The sequence below is a fragment of the Rhinolophus hipposideros genome, assembly GCF_964194185.1.
Source record: "Rhinolophus hipposideros genome assembly, chromosome: 7".
NCBI lineage: Eukaryota > Metazoa > Chordata > Mammalia > Chiroptera > Rhinolophidae > Rhinolophus > Rhinolophus hipposideros.
In genome coordinates this window covers 25,018,170-25,037,635 of record NC_138053.1, presented here as the reverse complement: position 1 = coordinate 25,037,635, position 19,466 = coordinate 25,018,170, and the positions used below count along the sequence as shown (strand labels likewise).

Below are 19,466 nucleotides of genomic sequence, written 5' to 3'. Positions count from 1 at the left end.
CCCCCCCCCCCCAAATGTTACACATTCCCTGGTGAGCATATATATATATATAGTTCCCTTTTGGTTCCTAGTGATTTCAGACCCTCCACCCTCCTAGACCAGCAACTCACTTTTCCTCTCTCTCCTTAAGATGCCAGAGATGGTGCTCTGTCTCTTTCGTCCCTTTTCCCCTTTGTTTTTATGCTGACCCTGTTGTTTAAAATGAAGGTGAACATAGTGAAGTGTCTGTAAGATGTACGAGAGTGAGGGTCACATACAAAGTTAAGGAAATTGTAGGCTGCTCACCTCTGTTGTCTGAATCTATCTGTTCACTGTATGAAGTTTTAAAAAGCTGTTCCTTGACAGTAGTTTTAGCTCCTACCTTTGCTCTGAAATCCATACTGGAGTGGAATGAAAATCTAATACTTTACTCATTTCTATGGAGGAATTCTGTAAATAAGGCTGAATAAAAATGACAGAAAAATTGTTTCTTTCCTTTAATCTCTTTATTCTCAAAATTCTAATTCTCCCTCTTTATAATAAGTTGGAGTTGTAATCAATCTCTATCTTCTCAATTCCCAGTGAAAAAAATCATGGAAAGGCGTTAACATAGTGCCAATAATAATGTGAACTATTTGTCATAGTTGTTTTGCATCATAATTATTAATATCATTATAACACTTTTTAGCACTCCTAAATTGGTTTTGTATCTATTCCTATTTCCAGAGGACATGATTGTGTGTTTACACCCCCAAAAGTGAATTGTAACAAGGCAATTGCATACTTGTGCTGAATAGACTTGCATTCATAACAAGAAGAAAGGACAGTCTTGAATTTCTGGGGGGGAAAAAAGGTGAAATATACTGAGGTTTTTAAAGACATTTTATTTCCTATGTTCTGTCCCTCTAGACTTTGTGGATTTGAACCATTCTATGATGAAAGAGGTGATCAGTTCATGTTCAGGAGAATTCTGAATTGTGAATATTACTTTATCTCCCCCTGGTGGGATGAAGTATCTCTAAATGCCAAGGACTTGGTAAGTGCAAGCTCAATGAAATGAAACAAAATGAAGTAAAATCCCTCACATTCATTGTTAGCTAATGAACGGGCAGTGTCATTTTTAAAATTTGCCACTCTTAATATCTTATTTCTTTACAGTTGTAAAGTATTTTAAATAAAACAATGCACACTAATATATTTTCCTAATAGATAATGAAAAGTTCCAGGGGTGCCAAAAAATGTATACACATGACTTGTATTCATCTTTTGTTATCGGTATATATTGAGTATTACAATTTTTTCCTTCTTAAAATATGTATGGTTTTTTTTGGCACCCTCTGTAGATATGTTTGACTCATCACTAGCTGAATTGTCACAAATTACAATTATTGCAGTATTAATTAATGAGTGTTTACCACGTAGTCAATGTAAAAAGTCTTGCATGTGAAGACTGCTGTGCTGGGTGAATCCAAACATAATTTACACATAATTCTGTTTTAACATGGCTTGTTATTACCTAGGTTTGGTTATACTTCAAATAAAACATTTTTCTTGAAATGTTTAAAGTTATTAAAAATCCTGATAGTAACATATGACTCATCATGCATCATTGGCATTATAAACAAATTATACAATGCATTTTATTTGTTGCTTTTTATGGGTTTTTGTTTGTTTGTTTGTTTTTTGTTTTACTTGGCTTCTTACTGAAGCTATAATATTGAAGTTTGTTTATATTCAGGAAACACATATCCTCTGAGGAGATGGGCCACCTGTTCTAAAATAAAGAGGATACTAGCATGGGATTAAAACATTTACCATCAATCCTCTAGAGAAAAATCATGCAGAAATAACTAAATGCTGACTTTTGAATCACAGAGGTTAGATCTCCAAGGGATCTTAGGAGTCATCAAGTCTTCCCCTCATTTTGAAGATGAGTGTGCTATAGCCCAGAGAAGTGAAATGACTGTCCGGGGTCACACCACTTCCCAGCAGAAAGTCATTGTCATGAAATAATGACCCATGTTTCCAGACCCTATCCAAACATTATCCTTTTTCCTCCAAACATTTCCATCTTACCATGCATGTTCTCGGATGAGACACACCTCCTATAGGCCATGCCTTTTCCAGTGTGACTGGGAAGACGGAGTAGTATGTGTGATGAGTGTGGCTGTGTCATCCCAACCCCACCCACGAGTCAGGCCCCACGCTCCTAAACTTGTTTCCACCTCCACCACCACTGTCCAATCCCAGCCCCCATCCTCTCCCAGTGGACCAGTGTCATTACCTCCTGTCTGGCCTTCCTGCCTCTTCCCATGTCCTTCTCAAGTACACCCTCCACATGGGATGCAGAGGAATGTCTTAAAAATAAACCACATCATATCACTGCTTTAAGGCTCTTAGGACAAAATCCAAGATCTACACAACGCTGCCTGGTCTGGAGCCTGTCACCCTCTCCCATGCCACTCATTTCCCATCACTCTCCTTTCATCTTTCTTCATTCCAGTGCACCAGACCTCCAGCTCTCATCAGTGTAACTCTGGATATAAGCCATTGTTCTTTCTTCTGCTTTGCAATGTTCTTTTTTGCATTCTTCCTCCTTCCTCCTTCCACCAAAACACACACACACACACACACACACACACACACACACACACCCCTCTTTGCGGAGGTAACTCTTATCTTCAAGCCCTAGCTGCTATTTGACATCCCCTGGGAGGCTTGGGGATTCACCAGTTCTTCCTTCAACAATTGATTCGTTCCTTCTGCCACGTTGTTCCTGGACTTCCTCTTTTAGGATAGTTGTCACTTATATTTACTTGTACAAAAGTCCTCCTTAATTAGATTGTAAACTCTGAGAGAGGACAAAGCATGTGTGCCCAGATCTTAGTGCCATATGGGCATATAGGTCAAAAAATGTGTATTGAATGAAACAATGTATGAGAAAATAGATCATGGATTTTTTTTTTTTTTTTTTTTCATTAATTAATTTATTTATTAGTTTCAGGTGTACAAAACAAGGTAATACTTAGACGTTCATCATTTATATCCCTCATACTGTGAACCCCCCTCCCCCCATCCACTATCCCTCCGACCTCACACTGAACCATCACATTATATATATAAAATTATAGTTGGCATTCATTAATGTTTAGCTTCTGATGTACAATGCCATGATCAGGTATCCACAGTATCCCTGAGGTGGTCTCCCAAATAGGACGCATGTCCATCGGATACCCAACAAAATCTTTACAACATTATAGAATACCTTCCCCAAATTAATTTTCAAAAGAAAAACCCTGAGGCCATCTTGTGGTTACCAGCTGCTTCCAAATCCCTTCACCTTTCCCCTTATCCCCAACCCCCTCCCACACACCCATCTAACCACTCTCGGTTTTTTCTCTGCGTCCCCAAAACTGACTCTGATTAGTTCATTCACATAGTCTTTTCTTTAGATTCCATATATAAGTGAGATCATATGGTACTTGTCTTTCTCTTTCTGACTTATTTCACTTAACATAATGTTCTCTAGATCCATCCATGTTGCTGCAAATGATAAGATTTCTTTCTTCTTTATGGCTGCGTAATACTCCATTGTATAAATGTACCACAGCTTCTTAATCCAGTCATCTACCGATGGGCATTTTGGTTGTTTCCATATCTTGGCTATTGTGTAAAGTGCTGCAATAAACATAGGAGTGCATACAGATTTTTGAATTGGAGTTTTGGATTTCTCCGGGTAGATGCCTAGGAGTGGAATTACTGGATCATAGGGTAGTTCCATTTTCAGATTCCTGAGATACCTCCATACTGTTTTCCATAGTGGCTGCACTAATCTGCAGTCCCACCAACAGTGCACTAGCGTTCCCTTTTCTCCACATCCGCGCCAGCATTTGTTGTTTGTTGATTTATTGATAATAGCCATTTTGACTGGAGTGAGGTGGTATCTCATTGTGGTTTTTATTTGCATTTCTCTGATGGTTAGTGAGGTTGAGCATTTCTTCATATGTCTTCTTGCCTTCTGTATGTCCTTTTTAGAGAAATGTCTCCCCAAGTCCTCTGCCCATTTTTTAATTGGGTTGTTTGTTTTTTTGGAGTTGAGTTGAATAAGTTTTTTATAGATTTGTGATATTAATCCCTTATCAGATATATCATTGGCAAATATCTTTTCCCATAGAGTAGGATCCCTTTTTATTTTATTGATGGTTTCCTTTGCTGTGAAAAAACTTTTTAGTTTGATGTAATCCCACATGTTTATTTTTTCTCTTACTTCACTCGCGCGAGGGGATATATCAGTGAAAATCTTACTCCGGGTAATGTCCATGAAGTTTCTTCCTATATTTTCTTCTAGATATTTTATGGTTTCAGATCTTACATTTAAGTCTTTAAGCCATTTTGAATTTGTTTTTGTATATGGTGTAAGGAGGTGGTCCAGCTTCATTTTCTTGCATGTGTCCGTCCAGGTTTCCCAACACCACTTATTGAACAGACTATCTTTACCCCATCGTACATTCTTGCTTCCATTGTCGTAGATTAGATGGGCATATAGGCATGGATTTACGTCTGGACTCTCTATTCTGTTCCATTGAGATCATGGATTTTTAAAGTCTGATACACCTGAATTCAAGTGCCCCCTTTCTCATAATCTAGAGGTGTCGCCTTGGGCTTATTATCTAACCTCTCTATGCTTTAGTTTTCTTATCTGGGATGATATTTCTATCTATCTCTAGATTGTTGGAAGGTTTAAGGGATATACTACATGTATATATATACACAATATAATAAATTGAGCAACTAACTCAATTTAGCCTACCTCCTTTATTTAGCCCTCCTTCCATTTCTTTTCATCCCTAATGAAAATTAAATGGATAAGAGGGTTATCAGTGATATTTGTTCATTTAGCTAAATCCCACTGCTTAATAAATTTATAAAACTGCAGAGCTAAAGGAATCCTTGAGTCCCTAAGTGTATACTTATTAGCAGAACTTGCATGTGTTGTGCTGTCAGCACAGGCGACAGTGCCAATGAGTGGGCGAGGTGGGTTGTAAGGGGGGCTGAAGGCTATCTGTAAGGCTTTGGGCTCGAATCCTGTCAAGGTCACTGGATCTCTCTGACCTTCAGCAAGTTTCTTAAAAATTCAGTGCCTCAGTATCTTCAAATGTAAAGATTAACACTGGCATATGTGAATTCTCAGTACCTATTGCCTTTCAATACATTCTATTGGCTTTCAATAAACGTTTTCATGAGGAAGAGGATGGTGATGAGGAAGAAGAAAGGGATCATTGGAAAATGAGAGGGAAATATTTACTCGTCAAGGATGCTGTTAAGGATTAAGTATCATTTACAGAAATTTATTAGTTCACGTGTTCAACAAATAATACCGTGTTTCTCTGAAAATAAGACCTAGTGGGACAATCAGTTCTAATGCATCTTTTGGAGCAAAAATTAATATAAGACCTGGTATATTATATTATATTATATTATATTATATTATATTATATTATACCCGGTCTTATAACAATTTTTGCTCCAAAAGATGCAGTAGAGCTGATTGTTCCACTAGGTCTTATTTTCGGGGAAACACGGTAGCTATGACTACTGTCAGATTTTTATTTACTGTTCACTTCTTTCTTAATCATCTGTACTTCTCTCCACCTCCTTTCAATTTTAAACCTAAGCAGCCTCATGTTTCTGTTCTCTACAAATTCAGTGTCTCTACCCCAAACACATATTCCTTTGCATATTTTGGAGAAAAGAAGTAAATGGGGAACCAGATATTTATTCTTCATTTGACTTTCTGCCTGATTTTGTTAGCCTGTGTTCAGTTCTTCTTAGGTTATTAGAGTTAGAAAAGACTTGGGCCTTAAATAATCCGAAGTCCCTCATTTTACACGTGAGCACGCCACTGTCTTCTCGGACTCCCTCAGCTACAGCTGCCTGAAGCCATTCCTACCCACAGTAACCTCTGAGGACTTAAAAATGAATTTTTTTTGATATATTCAGTGGTAACTCTAATCATTGTCACCCCAATAAAATTTAATTTAAAAAAAATGAAAGATTCGTGGGAATCAAGTACACAGAAATAAGATAACCTAGAGAATATTTAATGATTATAATATCTTACCTCATATTTTATTTGTTATTAAACCTATGGTAATATTAAAATACTTTTTAAAAGACAGAATATATATCCAGTGGTACTTCCAGGGAAATAGAATAAGGCCTTGAAGTTCACAAGCTGAGGGGCAAGCCCAAGCCCACCATAAAAATCACCCTAAGAAGTCTATGGCTCTTTATCACTTCAGGTCAGAAAATTAATTGTTTTGGATCCTAAGAAACGGCTGACTACCTTCCAAGCTCTTCAGCACCCATGGGTCACAGGTAAAGCAGCCAATTTTGTGCATATGGATACTGCTCAAAAGAAGCTCCAAGAATTCAATGCCCGGCGCAAGCTTAAGGTAAGATGATAGATGTTTTGTTTTGTTTTGTTTTGTTTTTAAAAAAGATTTCTCTCTTATCTTGAACTATCAAAGATACATCCCCCATTCTTCATCTAATACTATTATTATCGCCTATGGTACCAGGCAAAATTCTGCTTTGAAATCCCAACAATATTGGTATAAAGGCACTCACAATCTTATGTTATCCTCTCATAACAGTTCATTGTTAATAAAAGGAAATGTGTTGTATGTTGAGATTTACTCACCAAACAAATACTTTATCATTGCTTCTCATTTTCTTAAGGCTGAACTGCTTGAACAGCGTTGTTCAGGAAACTGACATTTATTCAGAAAGTTGTCTTCTTTCTGAATATGTGAGAATTGGGAAACAGTTTTTTTTAAAACTATATTTTGTAATTAACATACATGGTAGAATTAAAATATTCAAGTGATATGGAAAATTGTCCACCACAATGTATCTCTTTTATAGAATATAGTATATGGAATAGAGATTAGAATTACCATGTTTCCCCGAAAATAAGACCTAGCCAGACAATCAGCTCTAAGGTATCTTTTGGAGTAAAAATTAATATAAGACCCGATTTTATTTTACTATAAGACTGGGGCTTATATAATATAACAACACAATACAATACAATACAATATGATACAATACAATACAATATAATATATAATATAATAATATAGCATAATATAATAAAATATAATAATATAATATAAATATAATATATCTAATGTAATACTAGGTCTTATATTAATTTTTGCTCCAAAAGATGCATTAGAGTCAATTGTCCAGCTAGGTCTTATTTTTAGGGACACAGGGTAACAGTGCTTAGGGCGAGCTACATATACAGGGATCTCAGAGAACAGCTGGAGTTCCAAAACAGTATCCTACTCAGCCATCCCTTACAGGCTGATACAGACTGAAAAACCCTGAAGGGTTCCATGGTTAAATTAATTTGGAATACCCTGGATTAAATAACCTTGACTTAACGCAGGCTTTCTCAAATAATCTGACCAGGGACCTCTTTTATCTCCGTAATACCCATTAACATCCATGGAAATAGTGTTCCATGAAACAAATACTTTGGGAAACACAGTCTAAAGTTTTTGAAAACTGGTAATCTGTGGACAAACTCATTTACTCAGGCTTTCAATTATCCAGGTAATTAAACACACAGACTAGTTTGAGATTAAAGATATTTTTCTGTTTATTCTCCAAACAAGTTTTCGTACAACAATCTTGGAATAATATACTTTGAAAGGATGAACACGAACGTATAAAGCACACTGTCTAAATGCAAAGGTGAGGTTGAGCTCTGACTTGGGGTTTTAAGTGGAGGTGACACCTGACACTTTGCTCTTTCCAACCAGGCAGCAGTAAAGGCCGTGGTGGCCTCCTCGCGGTTGGGAAGTGCCAGCAGTAGCCATGGTAGCATTCAGGAGAGCCAGAAGGCCAGCCAAGAGCCGCCTCCAATCCAAGATGGCAATGAAGATGTTAAAGCTATTCCAGAAGGCAAGAAAGTTCAAGGAGATGGAGCCCAAATGGCAGTTGAGAGGGCAGAGGCTGAGCTGATGAAGGTACAGGCTGTACAGGAAGTTAAAGCTGCTGCTGAGGCCACCAAGATGGTGTCCGAGGCACTAGCTGACAGGATAAAGGTGGCTGACCCAGAAATCGAGGAGGGCTCAGCAGAGGAGAAGCTGAAGACTTTGGAGGAAGCAGCAGCGCCCAAAGAAGGGCAAGGAAATCCTGCTCTGGGGTTTGGAGCTCAGCAGAATGATGTGATCCTGCCGGAGTACTAAACTGGCTAACTTCCATCCTGGAAGCCAAATCCTGGCACTTTATGCGTTTTATCCTTTAGCAAGGAAGGTGTGGAAGCATGATATGCACTATAGTGATTCTGTTTTTTGAGGTACCAAAAAAAAAAAAATATGTATCAGTTGGTAATCCTAACTTCCATGCATGTGACTGCTTTATGAAAAAATAGTGTCTTCTATGGTATGTAATGGATACCTAATACCAATGAGTTTAATTTGAAATTGCAAGTAAACACAACCTAACATTTAAAAACATGCATTTTCAGGGACCAATAGCACACACTTGAAGTAAATAGTAACAAATTGTTTTTGCTTTGAAAACCTAGCCATCCTATGTACCCTTTGGATTTCTTCACAAGGCAGTCCATCATTCCTCTGTACTATTGCTCAACTAGTACTAAGTAATACTCTAAACTGTGCTCCTATGACGTTCACATTTTATTTTTCATCAATGTGCTCAAATTGTTTACAAGATGGTCATAGGTTAGAGCTATATGGTATGTGGGGGAAAAAATCCACAACCGTAAGAAATTGAAGCATGCTTTAAAGGCCACAAAACCATACACCCCAAAGCTTGTGTGGAGAATGCTTTTTTATTTTGTCCTTATTTATACACACTATATTACTAATAACCAAAAATGTTTCGTCATTAAATTCTGCCACTTTACAATCCTGGAGAAAGTATTTTACAGACTCATGCTGAGGAATGCATTCTTTCCTTCATCTGCTCCCTAATACAATGTTCTGATGGACAGCACTTAGGAAGGTATAAAGAAATTTAGTGAAGAAAAGAAAATAAGACTGGGATTTAGAATAACAAAATTGATTCTTTGTCATTTTTTAGATAAAATTGGATTTATTCATAGTTTGTACAACTTTAAATAACTTTTTTTTTTTTTTTTGTATAAACTATACTTACCAAGTTTCAAATACTTAGAAAAATCCCACCCCACAGGCTGGTGCCAAAATGTCTGAATAGAGTGAGAATAGCATTCCATTATAAGAGCATTATTGATTTTACTAGAGTAAGGGCACATTTTTGTTTATAAAAGTCTTTTTTCCTTCAACTGATGGTAATTTAGATATACTGTTTATAAACTAAAGATATTTCAGAAAAGCTAGTATATCTTTTTCTATCTTTTTCTCATACTTGGCATGGAAGTGCCCACATTTTACAATGTAATTTTGAAAGTTTCCGTGTGAAGAAATTTAGGACAGTGCAATTTATTATTTACCTTAAAAAAAAAAAAAGAAACAAAGAAAAAACTCTGATTTCAAATCAAATCAGACTCTTGAAAAGCTGTAACATTAGATCTAATACTTCACTATGATTTCTTTCAAAATATATTTCTTGTGATTTTCATGTGAACACTTTTCCCTTATAGAAATCACATTTAAATTCCAAGTACCTCAGTTTTATTTCTAGTTTGAATTGAAATGAACATTTTATGAAATTAATTATGCATCACATTTTTAGCACATTTCCTTAATTTCAAAAAAGGATTATTTTCAAAGAAAAAAATGATAGACTATAAAAATGACTATTGCGTAAAAATCCTCATCAAAAAATGAGATCTTAAATTCTTTTGGCTCTTCCTCAAAACTGTTAAATCGGAAAATAAAATGAAATGTCTGGTTTTGGGGGCTATTGGACCTTCGTAGACATTCAGCATTCCAAGTGCAAATCTTCCTTTACTGCTATTCTCCTGAGAAAAACAAGTTAGGACTACTCATCTTTCCTAGTTTAGGGGCCTGACAGGTCACTGACATGGAGGAAATAGCCCTGAGAGGCACATCATTTGGGCACAGAGAAAGATTATTTTTTGTTTATTTGTTTTGGTTAATTAGTAAAGAGCACTTATCCTCTTTTTTCCTGTTCCTTTCCTTTCTTATTTTTCCTCAAAATTCCCATGTTTAGCTACTATGAAGGGCTCTTAACCTTTAAAAATGCCTTTATTACTAAGTATTAAAATTTCCATTTAAAAAAGATCCTGGTGTACTTTTCCCAATGAGACTTAGAGGGAAAGGGATCTTATTAGAGTGTGGAAATTTATTGGAAGAGCAACATATACCATCCCTACCAGTGTACTCCCATATCGTTCCAAGGGCAGTTGTTACATCATTCCAATACTCCAGGCAGACTTCAGTGGATGATGGGAACAGCATTGGAAATGCCAGGGCCAATGTGTTTCAGAATTCGACCCATTTAAATGAGTACACATGCCTATTCCTTGGTGAGTATTCCAGAGTGTGAGGATAATTTCCTCTATTTATTTTTAAACTTGTAAATTAGTGTATAAAAATCAATGGGAGTTTTCAATATTGACTAAGTCCTGATAATGCCTAAATAGTGATGAATTTAGTCATTTCAGTGGAAAATAAGTCAAACTTTCACAAAAATTGGTCATTTCAGCCAAGAGAGTAGATCTAAGATTGTTTAGAAATATAACCTAAGTTAGGATAATTGGGTTAGCATTTTGAAAGAACAGTAAACATTTATACTGCTTATTAAAATGGGATATATTATCTCTCACAAAGATTATTCAGCTAAATAATGGCAGATAAGAGCTTTGACAAACTTCTTCATAATGTTACCCCTAATTGACAATATAGTCAAATTATGTATGAGCAAAAGAATTAAGGGAATTTCAGCAAAGAAAAATAAATTGTTTTATATTTTAGATATGTTATATTACATTATGAATTTTTCAGATAAGTTCAGATGCATAGCATAACTATTTTTCCATGAAGAAGGACAATCTTGATATCCCCCATTTAAAAAGTCTAATCGGAATCCCGGTGATTTTTCTCAAACAGTTAAGAGCTCATTTGTCCCATGAATATATAAGGTAGAAGTTCCAGTAATACGGTTGTAGAAGCTATCAGCTAAAACAAGTGCCATCAAATATAAATGTGATGCAAGTCACATACATAATTTTAAATTTTATCTTAGCCACATTTTAAAAAGTGAAAATCAAAACACAAAAATAGATGAAATTAACTGTATATTTTAATCCAATGTATCCAAATAATAGTTAATTTCACCATTAATCAATATGAAAAATTATCCAGCATGTAATCAATATGAAAAATTAATATTTAAAATTGTATTTTTATACCAAGTTTTCAAAATCAGGAATCTATGTTACCCCTTTAATCAATCAAGTGCTCAATAGCCACACGTATGGGAAAAGCACTGTTCTGGAGGATCTTTTTAAGAAAAATGACACATGAATTTCTATGCTTAGATTAGAGCTGCCTCAGTTTCCCACAGAGGAGTTGGTAGGAGACCAAAAAGAAAATGTTTCAGAAACATCATACACTGAAATAAATAAAAACTCTATTGGCTGCTTCTGCTGATTCAAGTGCTTCAGAGGAGTGTTTTCCCAACATGACTTTTAGAGAACAGTACTTTCCTGGGCATTGCTATACTGTCTGCTGGCCACAGCAACTCTCCCGTTTGGGCCCTGGAATCTTGACTGCAGGTTAGGGTTTCCTGAGCACTGCCATGAAGCCAATAGTATTCCTGTGTACTCAAATTTACTGTGGGTGAACTGTGTCCCCATTCAGGAAAGACTGCATATAGACTCTTAATAAGGTGTTGTAGGCCTGGGCTAGGCTGCATACCATCCTTGTCTGGCAAGCAATATTTCTTTCTAGAAAGCTAAATGATAGCAAATTTGCATGATGAAGATTATACGATGAGGACGATGACCCTCTCCCCCAATGTGAATATGACTGTCGGCTGGCATGTTTTAGATTTCCTTAGGAAAGTTTAATGAACACTGCCATTACATATAGATTCAAAAGACTTTTGGAATTTTCTTACATACTGCTATTTTAGAATAATTTTCAAGGTTCTATAGCCATTTTTAGTGGCAGACTTAAAAAGCAAGAACAGTTTGCCTTTTATTGTGACCTCAATAACATAGCATTTTAAACATATTTTGTAATTTAGATTGTCTAGCAATCCCTAGGTCCAATTTCACATGCAAGGTAACTGTTGGTGGGTTGCCTACACACTGAAGATTTAAAGAGAGCCATTTTGTTTCATAAGCCAGTTTGTATTTCATGGGAGCATCTGGTTACATTTCACATTGGAAAAAAAGGAAATGCCAGAAAGGCAAAGAATAAAATTAGTAAACCATTTATTCTGTTTTACAGGATTGTTCTTGCAAAGAACAAAAAAAAAGCAAATGCAAAAAAAAAGTTAACAAAGTGAATCAGCGCTAGGTTTTTCTTGATGAAGGTTGACTCCACAGTATATTGACATAAATATACTGAACAGAGTCAATTACATAATTACGTCATTATGTAATTTAGTTGTCATTGCAGAGTATTCGGTAGACTACTTTAGGTGGTGCAAAGTTTCCAGACATGTACCTACATAATAGGATTTGTAATATCATTGTAATTATTGCCTATTAGGTCGTATTTTAATTTACTTAATGTTTATCATTGATATATTTCTGATCAGGATCATTGCTAACATTTGCACCCTTACTGGTTAAATACTGCTTTATGGTTAGACTCTATGTGTGTCTTTGGTGTTTTCTTAAACATTTATGCACATGTAATTTTAATACTGGTATTATAATATTCATAACCACATTACAAGCAGAAATGTACCCAATAATTATCTGTAATTTTTTTTTTTTTGGCAAAGTCCTTTTCTTCCCCTGGCACAACTCAGGGTGAGTTTCTGGTTTCTTCAGAAATAGGGAAAAACAAACAAACAAACAAAAAAATACCTAACCAAAAGACAGAGAAATATCAGCTATCAGCTACCCACCCATGGTAACCAAGTTCAGCATTTCCTCTTTCTATATTCTGATCTATTAAAAAACATTTTTTGTCATTATTACTCCTATGAGATACGTCTGAGATCAGATAATATAATTTTAGCTCACGAAGCCCAACCATTTATATACTTACCTTGGAGAGCAATACCAACTTGACTAATTTATGCTTCTTGCTTGTTTAAAATTCCTTAAAATTCCAATTTCCATAAATGCCATAAATGTTTCTGATGTACTTGAGAGGATTTGATTGTATGATTTTAACTTCCGCTGGCCCAGAGGTCCACCTATGGCAAGATGGAAGTTTTGCCACGAGAGTGACCATCTGACTCCTTCACAAGGATCAAGAATCAGACATTGCTCTAGAAGGCATCTGACTTTGCTGAGCTCAAATCAGCCAAATGGAAGACAACCTCGTCCTATGCTCTGATTCAAAGTGACACTGGGGGCAGACGGGTGGCTCAGTTGGTTAGAGCACTACCTTGTGGTTGAGAGCCTGCGCTCCAACCGAGCCATCCGGGAAGCTTAGCAGAGCGGCAGCTCAGCTCAAGGTGCCATGTTCAAACTTAGTTGCAGGGGGCACACACAGCCCATAGGGGGCACAACCCACCATCCGCTTCGGGAGTTGAACCAGCAACCTTGTGGTTGAGAGCCTGGGCTCCAACTGAGTCATCTAGCCACCAGGGAGCTCAGCAGTAGCTCATTGATTCCATTCTAGTTGTGGAGGGCACAGTTCGCTGGTCCATGTGGGAATCAAACCGGCAGCCCTATTGCCCGGAGCTCGTGCTCTAACCAACTGAGCCACTCGTCTGCCCCTGAGAAGTTAGTTTGAAACCCTAAACAGTAATGCTAAGACAGGAAAATCACACTGTTCTTAACAGTTGTTTTCAGCACATTTTGAAGAAATTTTGATGTGGACATTTAGACCTGGAAAACCCATGGATATGGAGTATTTTATCCATGTAATCTTTGCTGTGAGTCATTGTTAAAAATGACAGATATTTCATCTCAGATGAATAATCTTTATTGTTAAATAATTTTTTATTGTCCATTAAAGGATTCTTTCAAGCTACTCAAGTACAGTAGGATTCACATTAGAATTTTTGTGTTGTTTTCCCTAAGCACTCTCACTCTGACAATCAGATAAAGATGATCAAAATTTACTGTTTGTCCTTTCCTTGATATATGTATAGTAGTTAATCTGGTTTGTAAAGGATACAAGTAAGTATGACTATACATTGAAAACTTGTCATCTCATAACTGCCTCCTTTTAACCTGACCTACTTTATAGCCTATCATGCAGCTAATATGCAGTAGCATAGAGTACAGATAGCATATTCATGAGTTAGGATTTTGTTTATATTTTTATTGTCAAGGTTATTACTTATGTCAGAAGTTATGTCAGAAGGTGTTTCTATTCATGTACCCTGCCTCAGTATGAATTCAATGGTCCTCCTAAAACCAAAAGAATTATCTAATGTGTCTATTTATTAAGTAGTTATGTCCAAGCAATATAGTAGTATTATTGCATTCCATTGTCCAAAGATATTGTTTCCCTTGAAACTTTTAAATTTCCTGTAAGTTTACTGAGTGGGAATAGTAGACAAGGGTTTAAGTAATTTCTTACAGCCAACGAACTAAGGGTGTCAGGGAAAAAGGGATTATTGTTAAAGTTTAAGTTAGGGGCTAATGCGTATACTTTTTATTATTGGAATGCCAATCATTCTTTGTGATATACATATAAGACATGCATTTTTAAAAAAAGTAATTTTCACATAAAAAATCATCCAAGGAAATAAATTTAAATCCCCAAAGAACAGTTTCCAGTAGTTAAACAAACTATGGTTCACAGACCAAATCCACCAGAGCCTGTTTTTATAAATAAAGTTTTATTAGAACATGACCATGTTCATTTATTTATATATTGTCTGTGTCATACTCAGAGGGCAGAGTTGAGTATTTCAACAGAGACAATATGGCCCAGCAAAGCCTAAAATGTTTATCTGGCTCTTTACAGGAAAAAAAAAAAATTTTTTGATGGAAAAAAACCCCTTGGTTTTTCATGGCACCCCATCCATGCCTTTTGATGACATCTAGGAATACAGATTCCTATACTCCAGATTTCTTTTCCTTTGCTTAATGTTCTTATTCCCACTTGCTTCTTAGGATGTTAGGACAGCTTTGTTTTTGTTGCAGATGGTCTCACAACAATAATTGTGCTGGAAGTACAAATTAACAGTAAAATTCCCTTACAGAACTAAAAAATTCAAAATTGCATCATTCCTGAAAAAAGAAATTTGGAAAGTGAATTGACTTGGTTAAGAGAATGGAATTAAAAATATTTCTAGAACTTTGAGCATGTTCTAGAAATTTGATCCTTATACTTAAAATCATGTAAAGGTTACCTTCCACTGATACTTACTCACTTTTAAATCAGTTCAGAGCTGCTACTTGGTAAGCTAAGAAATAAGAAAGTCCTTTGGTTCTGAATCCTTCAGAACATTCTCAATTTATATCAGCTGGATTTTCACTTAATGATTTTTAGGAAATAACGTGCTTTGTTCTATGACTTGTTATTCTTTGACAATGACTTGCTTTGAGAGCAGGCAAACAGCCAATTCTTTGATGTAAGCAAGCTACTTTTCAATTTCCCATGTTTTTCTGAGTGTTCACTGATTTCTTCGAAAAGAGAGGGCCTTGAGTAAATTCTTTCCTTTACTCTTCTTACATACTTAGGACTCCTTCTCATAGTCTATTTCTGTTATAGAGAAGTCGTTCATTCCACAATATCTGCCATAAGGGAAGCAGGTGACCCAGACATTGGGAAATGTAGGCATGCGTGACCTTTGCGTTTGACTTGGAACATCTGTAGCCAAAAGGTTACAAATGAGATAGCGAGTAGAAAACCTAGTATCAGCTTATTATTAGGAATACCTAAAATTACACCATGACTCTAATTAAATAATACACTGTTTTCTTTAAACTGTTGCAGCAATTAATACGTAGCCCCTGGGATTCACTCTAGAGCTCAGGAAACAAGAGATGAATTGTCTGCCACCTCCTCATGGTTGACTGGTTGACGTGTGTAGGACACTTACTTGGAATGGGAGAGGGAAAAGGTAAAATGGAGATTAGGATTCCACATTCCTACCTGCCCATTTTTGTCGATTCCTCCGAGTTAATGCACTTAAATTAACATTTCTACATTTCTCTCAACCTCTGGGTTCCCTACTTCCCTTAGAAATGAATAGCCCAAAGTCAATAGCTCATTTTTCTCTCAGAACCATAAATAGTAGTGTTGTGGGGATATTAGGCCTACATCGCACACTTTAAGGAAATAATTTGCTAATTTTGAAACTTCCAGGAGTAGCCCATCCCAGGAACCAATTTTCTCAATAAATTTCCACTGAGATAATTATGTACAATGAAGGAGTCAGAGATGAATTAAAACTCCTCTAGGAGAAATAAAACAAGTGTACATATGTAGCCCGTGCGATATCTAGGAAGGCAGTAAGCTCTCTAAGGATGGCAAAAAAGAAAAGCTCCCTTCTGCCTGGAATGATCAAGGAAAGCTTCATGGGAACACAGGACGGATTTGAAGGATGAGGGGAAATCTTTGCAGGGTAGGGAGGAGGAAGGGGGCACGTTTGGCTGAAAAAACCTAGAGAAATGCAAGGGGAAGTGGTGAAGGAGCAATCCTGCTTGTGAAAGGCTGACACTCATGGAGGTGCTGTTCGGTCTGCAAGCGTCTCAGATCTTGCACAAAGCTGAATTAGGCCCCCTTGCCCTTTTCTTATTCTGGGTAGACACGTATGCACCATTTCCTCAAGCATGTAGCCCTCTGTGATCTACATACTTGACTAATTTGGGGTATCTCTAAGCAGAATAAAAATCACCTAACGCTTCAAAGACATATTTGCAAGTCACCAGCTGAAGCAAAGCCTCCGGTCACTTACATTAGCAAAGACTGCACTGGCTCAGTCTCCACTGACAAAGCAGAGTACACGATAGTGATTATCTGAGGCAGTTTTGCACAACTTTGTTATCTGAGTAACTCCCTGTGACTAGAAATCACCTATTTGCTCAACTTTGCCAATAGAGGCCCATGGCAAGGCTACGTCTTTCAATTGTTTTAACCCTTTACATGATCTGACCTGAAAAGGCAATCCCTGCAGGAGTTGAGATAGAATTATACCTGAAAGTTTAGACTTCAAAAGATATCCGGTACAGAAAAGCTGTCTCAAACAATGAAATTTCAAATGCTCGGAACTACTTTCCTCAAACATCAAGCTGGTTCTGTCAAGTCCTTTCTTCGTCCTTCCCTTTTGCCCCTTTACACATGCTTATCACTCATTGCAAGCGGTATTTTACTTCTATCTTCAAGAAACTCACTTCTTTTTTAAACATTTACCAATTAGGATCAGATTACAGCCTATATACTTTTAGACTTTGTTTCAGATAATGTCTGTGGTTAGTGAATGGCTGCATTATTCCTCAGGGCAAATGAAAGACAGACAAAGGGTGACTACCATCTGAGTGCTGAAAGAGAAGCTAAGACAGATACTGGGAGGGTACAGAAGACACAAGTTAGCAGACATTGAGAAAGGAATACTTCCTATTAGGGTTTTTTCAGGCTTATGTCATATTACCTGGCATATCTTTTCTAGTTTTCCCTAGGGGAGAAATTTGTATTCCTGGGCTGTCCAAAGTTTTCTGGATCAAAGGGACATAAGTAACTCAGCAAAAGCTTGGAGGATTAGATGGCTGGGATACGATTATACACCTCCAGTAGTTTAGACTGCAAGTCACTAGCCAAATATAAGTGTATGGAGGGTTGGAGGACAAAGAAAAAGTATACAAATGTATCAGTTTACAAAGCCAAAATTATTACCTACCTTCCCAACTTCTGGTTGCCAAGTACTGAGAAAGGAGCTGTGAACATTTCATTTTTAAAGCCTGTCAAAATGGTGCTATTGACTCCTACTATGAAGATATACTACAATTTTTTTTAGGTAAACATGTAAGTCTGACCTGGCCATAAATGTAAATACAGAAAATGTTTGTAGAGAATTCATCAAAACCATGCCCATTTGCTATTGATTGAGCTACCATATTGTTCAATGGCAGTGAGGGGACAGGGAGTCCCCACTTCCTGCAACAGTCACTGACTCTCAGCTGCCCAGAGCCTGGGGCAGGCATCAGAGCCACAGTGAACTTTGGCTTCTTCTTGGATTCTGGTTGGATAACTCAATTAAATCACTAAAGGTGTTCATTTTTGGTGTTTCCCAGGAACATAAAGGAAGAAGCATATGTGATATGAGGCAAATGCTGGTAAACTGTTACAATTGACCTTAGTAAGAATGTTACTTTGTTCATTCAGATGTGTTAGTTGTGTCAGAACATGCTCAAACAAGCATATAACCTTGCTGCTGGGAAATCTGTAAAACAGTTTGCATGTACAATATGACAATAAATCATCCAAGATCCCATCAAAACTTTGCATTCTGTGATTTGAAATGTTACTTCAAGAGTGACGCGATGGATATTTTCCTTATGTCTGAAATATGGAATTGAGTCATTACAAAGAGAACTGACCCGCAGAGGTGATGACTGCTCTAAGGTCACTGTTAGTGGCTGAGAATCCACCTGGGTTGCACATATCCTAACCCGGTGAAGTCACCACTAGAAAGTCAATTCACTGGGTATAAGGTAAACACCACAATTCATATAAAAACTGAGTTTTCATTATAAAAATTTGAAAATACAGAAAAGTCAAACATTACCATAATGTCTTCTAAAGACAAGCATTCTTTTCCTAGCCATTAATTTTTCTTCCAGACTTCTAATCATATTGTAACTCTTTTTTGTATCAATCTAGAGCTAAAGCACAAGTCCTTTCTGCATGATCTTCACAAACATGTATGATAGCTGCATAATAATCCAGCCTTGATTGTTTTTCTTTTCTCAGTAACATTACAAAAAGCCTTTTCTGTGTTTGGGGAAACCTACCCTACAGAAATAATCCCAGTGTGGAACTGTTGGGCCAAATGATATTCAGTGAACACTTCTGGATGATGCTCTCTAACCAACAGGACCTGAGAATGAGGAAAAACACACATGTTCACTCTTAAGAAGCAGTTTGCAGGTGTGAAAAGATCTGAAAGTCTTTCTTGAACTTGATTACTTAATTAGCAACCATTTGTGTGAAATATTTGAGGGGAAGGGGATAATATGACAACAGAGTTTGCCCTCAAAATTACAGCTTGCTACTAATTACCATTAGGTCCAAAATCTTCACTTTGTTGAGAAGACACACTTAGCCTAAACAATGACTTGCCAATTGAGGAAATTGAGGGAAATGCTAGAGAAAACAACAACAACAACAACAAAAAAAAAAAAAAAAAAAAAAAAG

The 19,466-nt window shown here is 36.7% G+C and overlaps 1 protein-coding gene across 2 annotated transcripts in view; it reads left to right on the top strand.

Moving 5' to 3' along the window:
- The window catches only part of CAMK4 (calcium/calmodulin dependent protein kinase IV), a 193,544-nt gene extending 183,778 nt beyond the window's left edge, over window positions 1-9,766 (top strand). For both annotated transcript variants that reach the window (XM_081053187.1, XM_081053188.1), the window contains 3 exons: window positions 889-1,015; window positions 6,282-6,434; window positions 7,812-9,766. In XM_081053187.1, coding sequence (XP_080909313.1) covers window positions 889-1,015; window positions 6,282-6,434; window positions 7,812-8,240 — 709 coding nt within the window. In that variant the 3' untranslated portion in view covers window positions 8,241-9,766. The remainder of the gene's footprint in view (window positions 1-888; window positions 1,016-6,281; window positions 6,435-7,811) is intronic.
- Window positions 9,767-19,466: the final 9,700 nt, after the last annotated feature.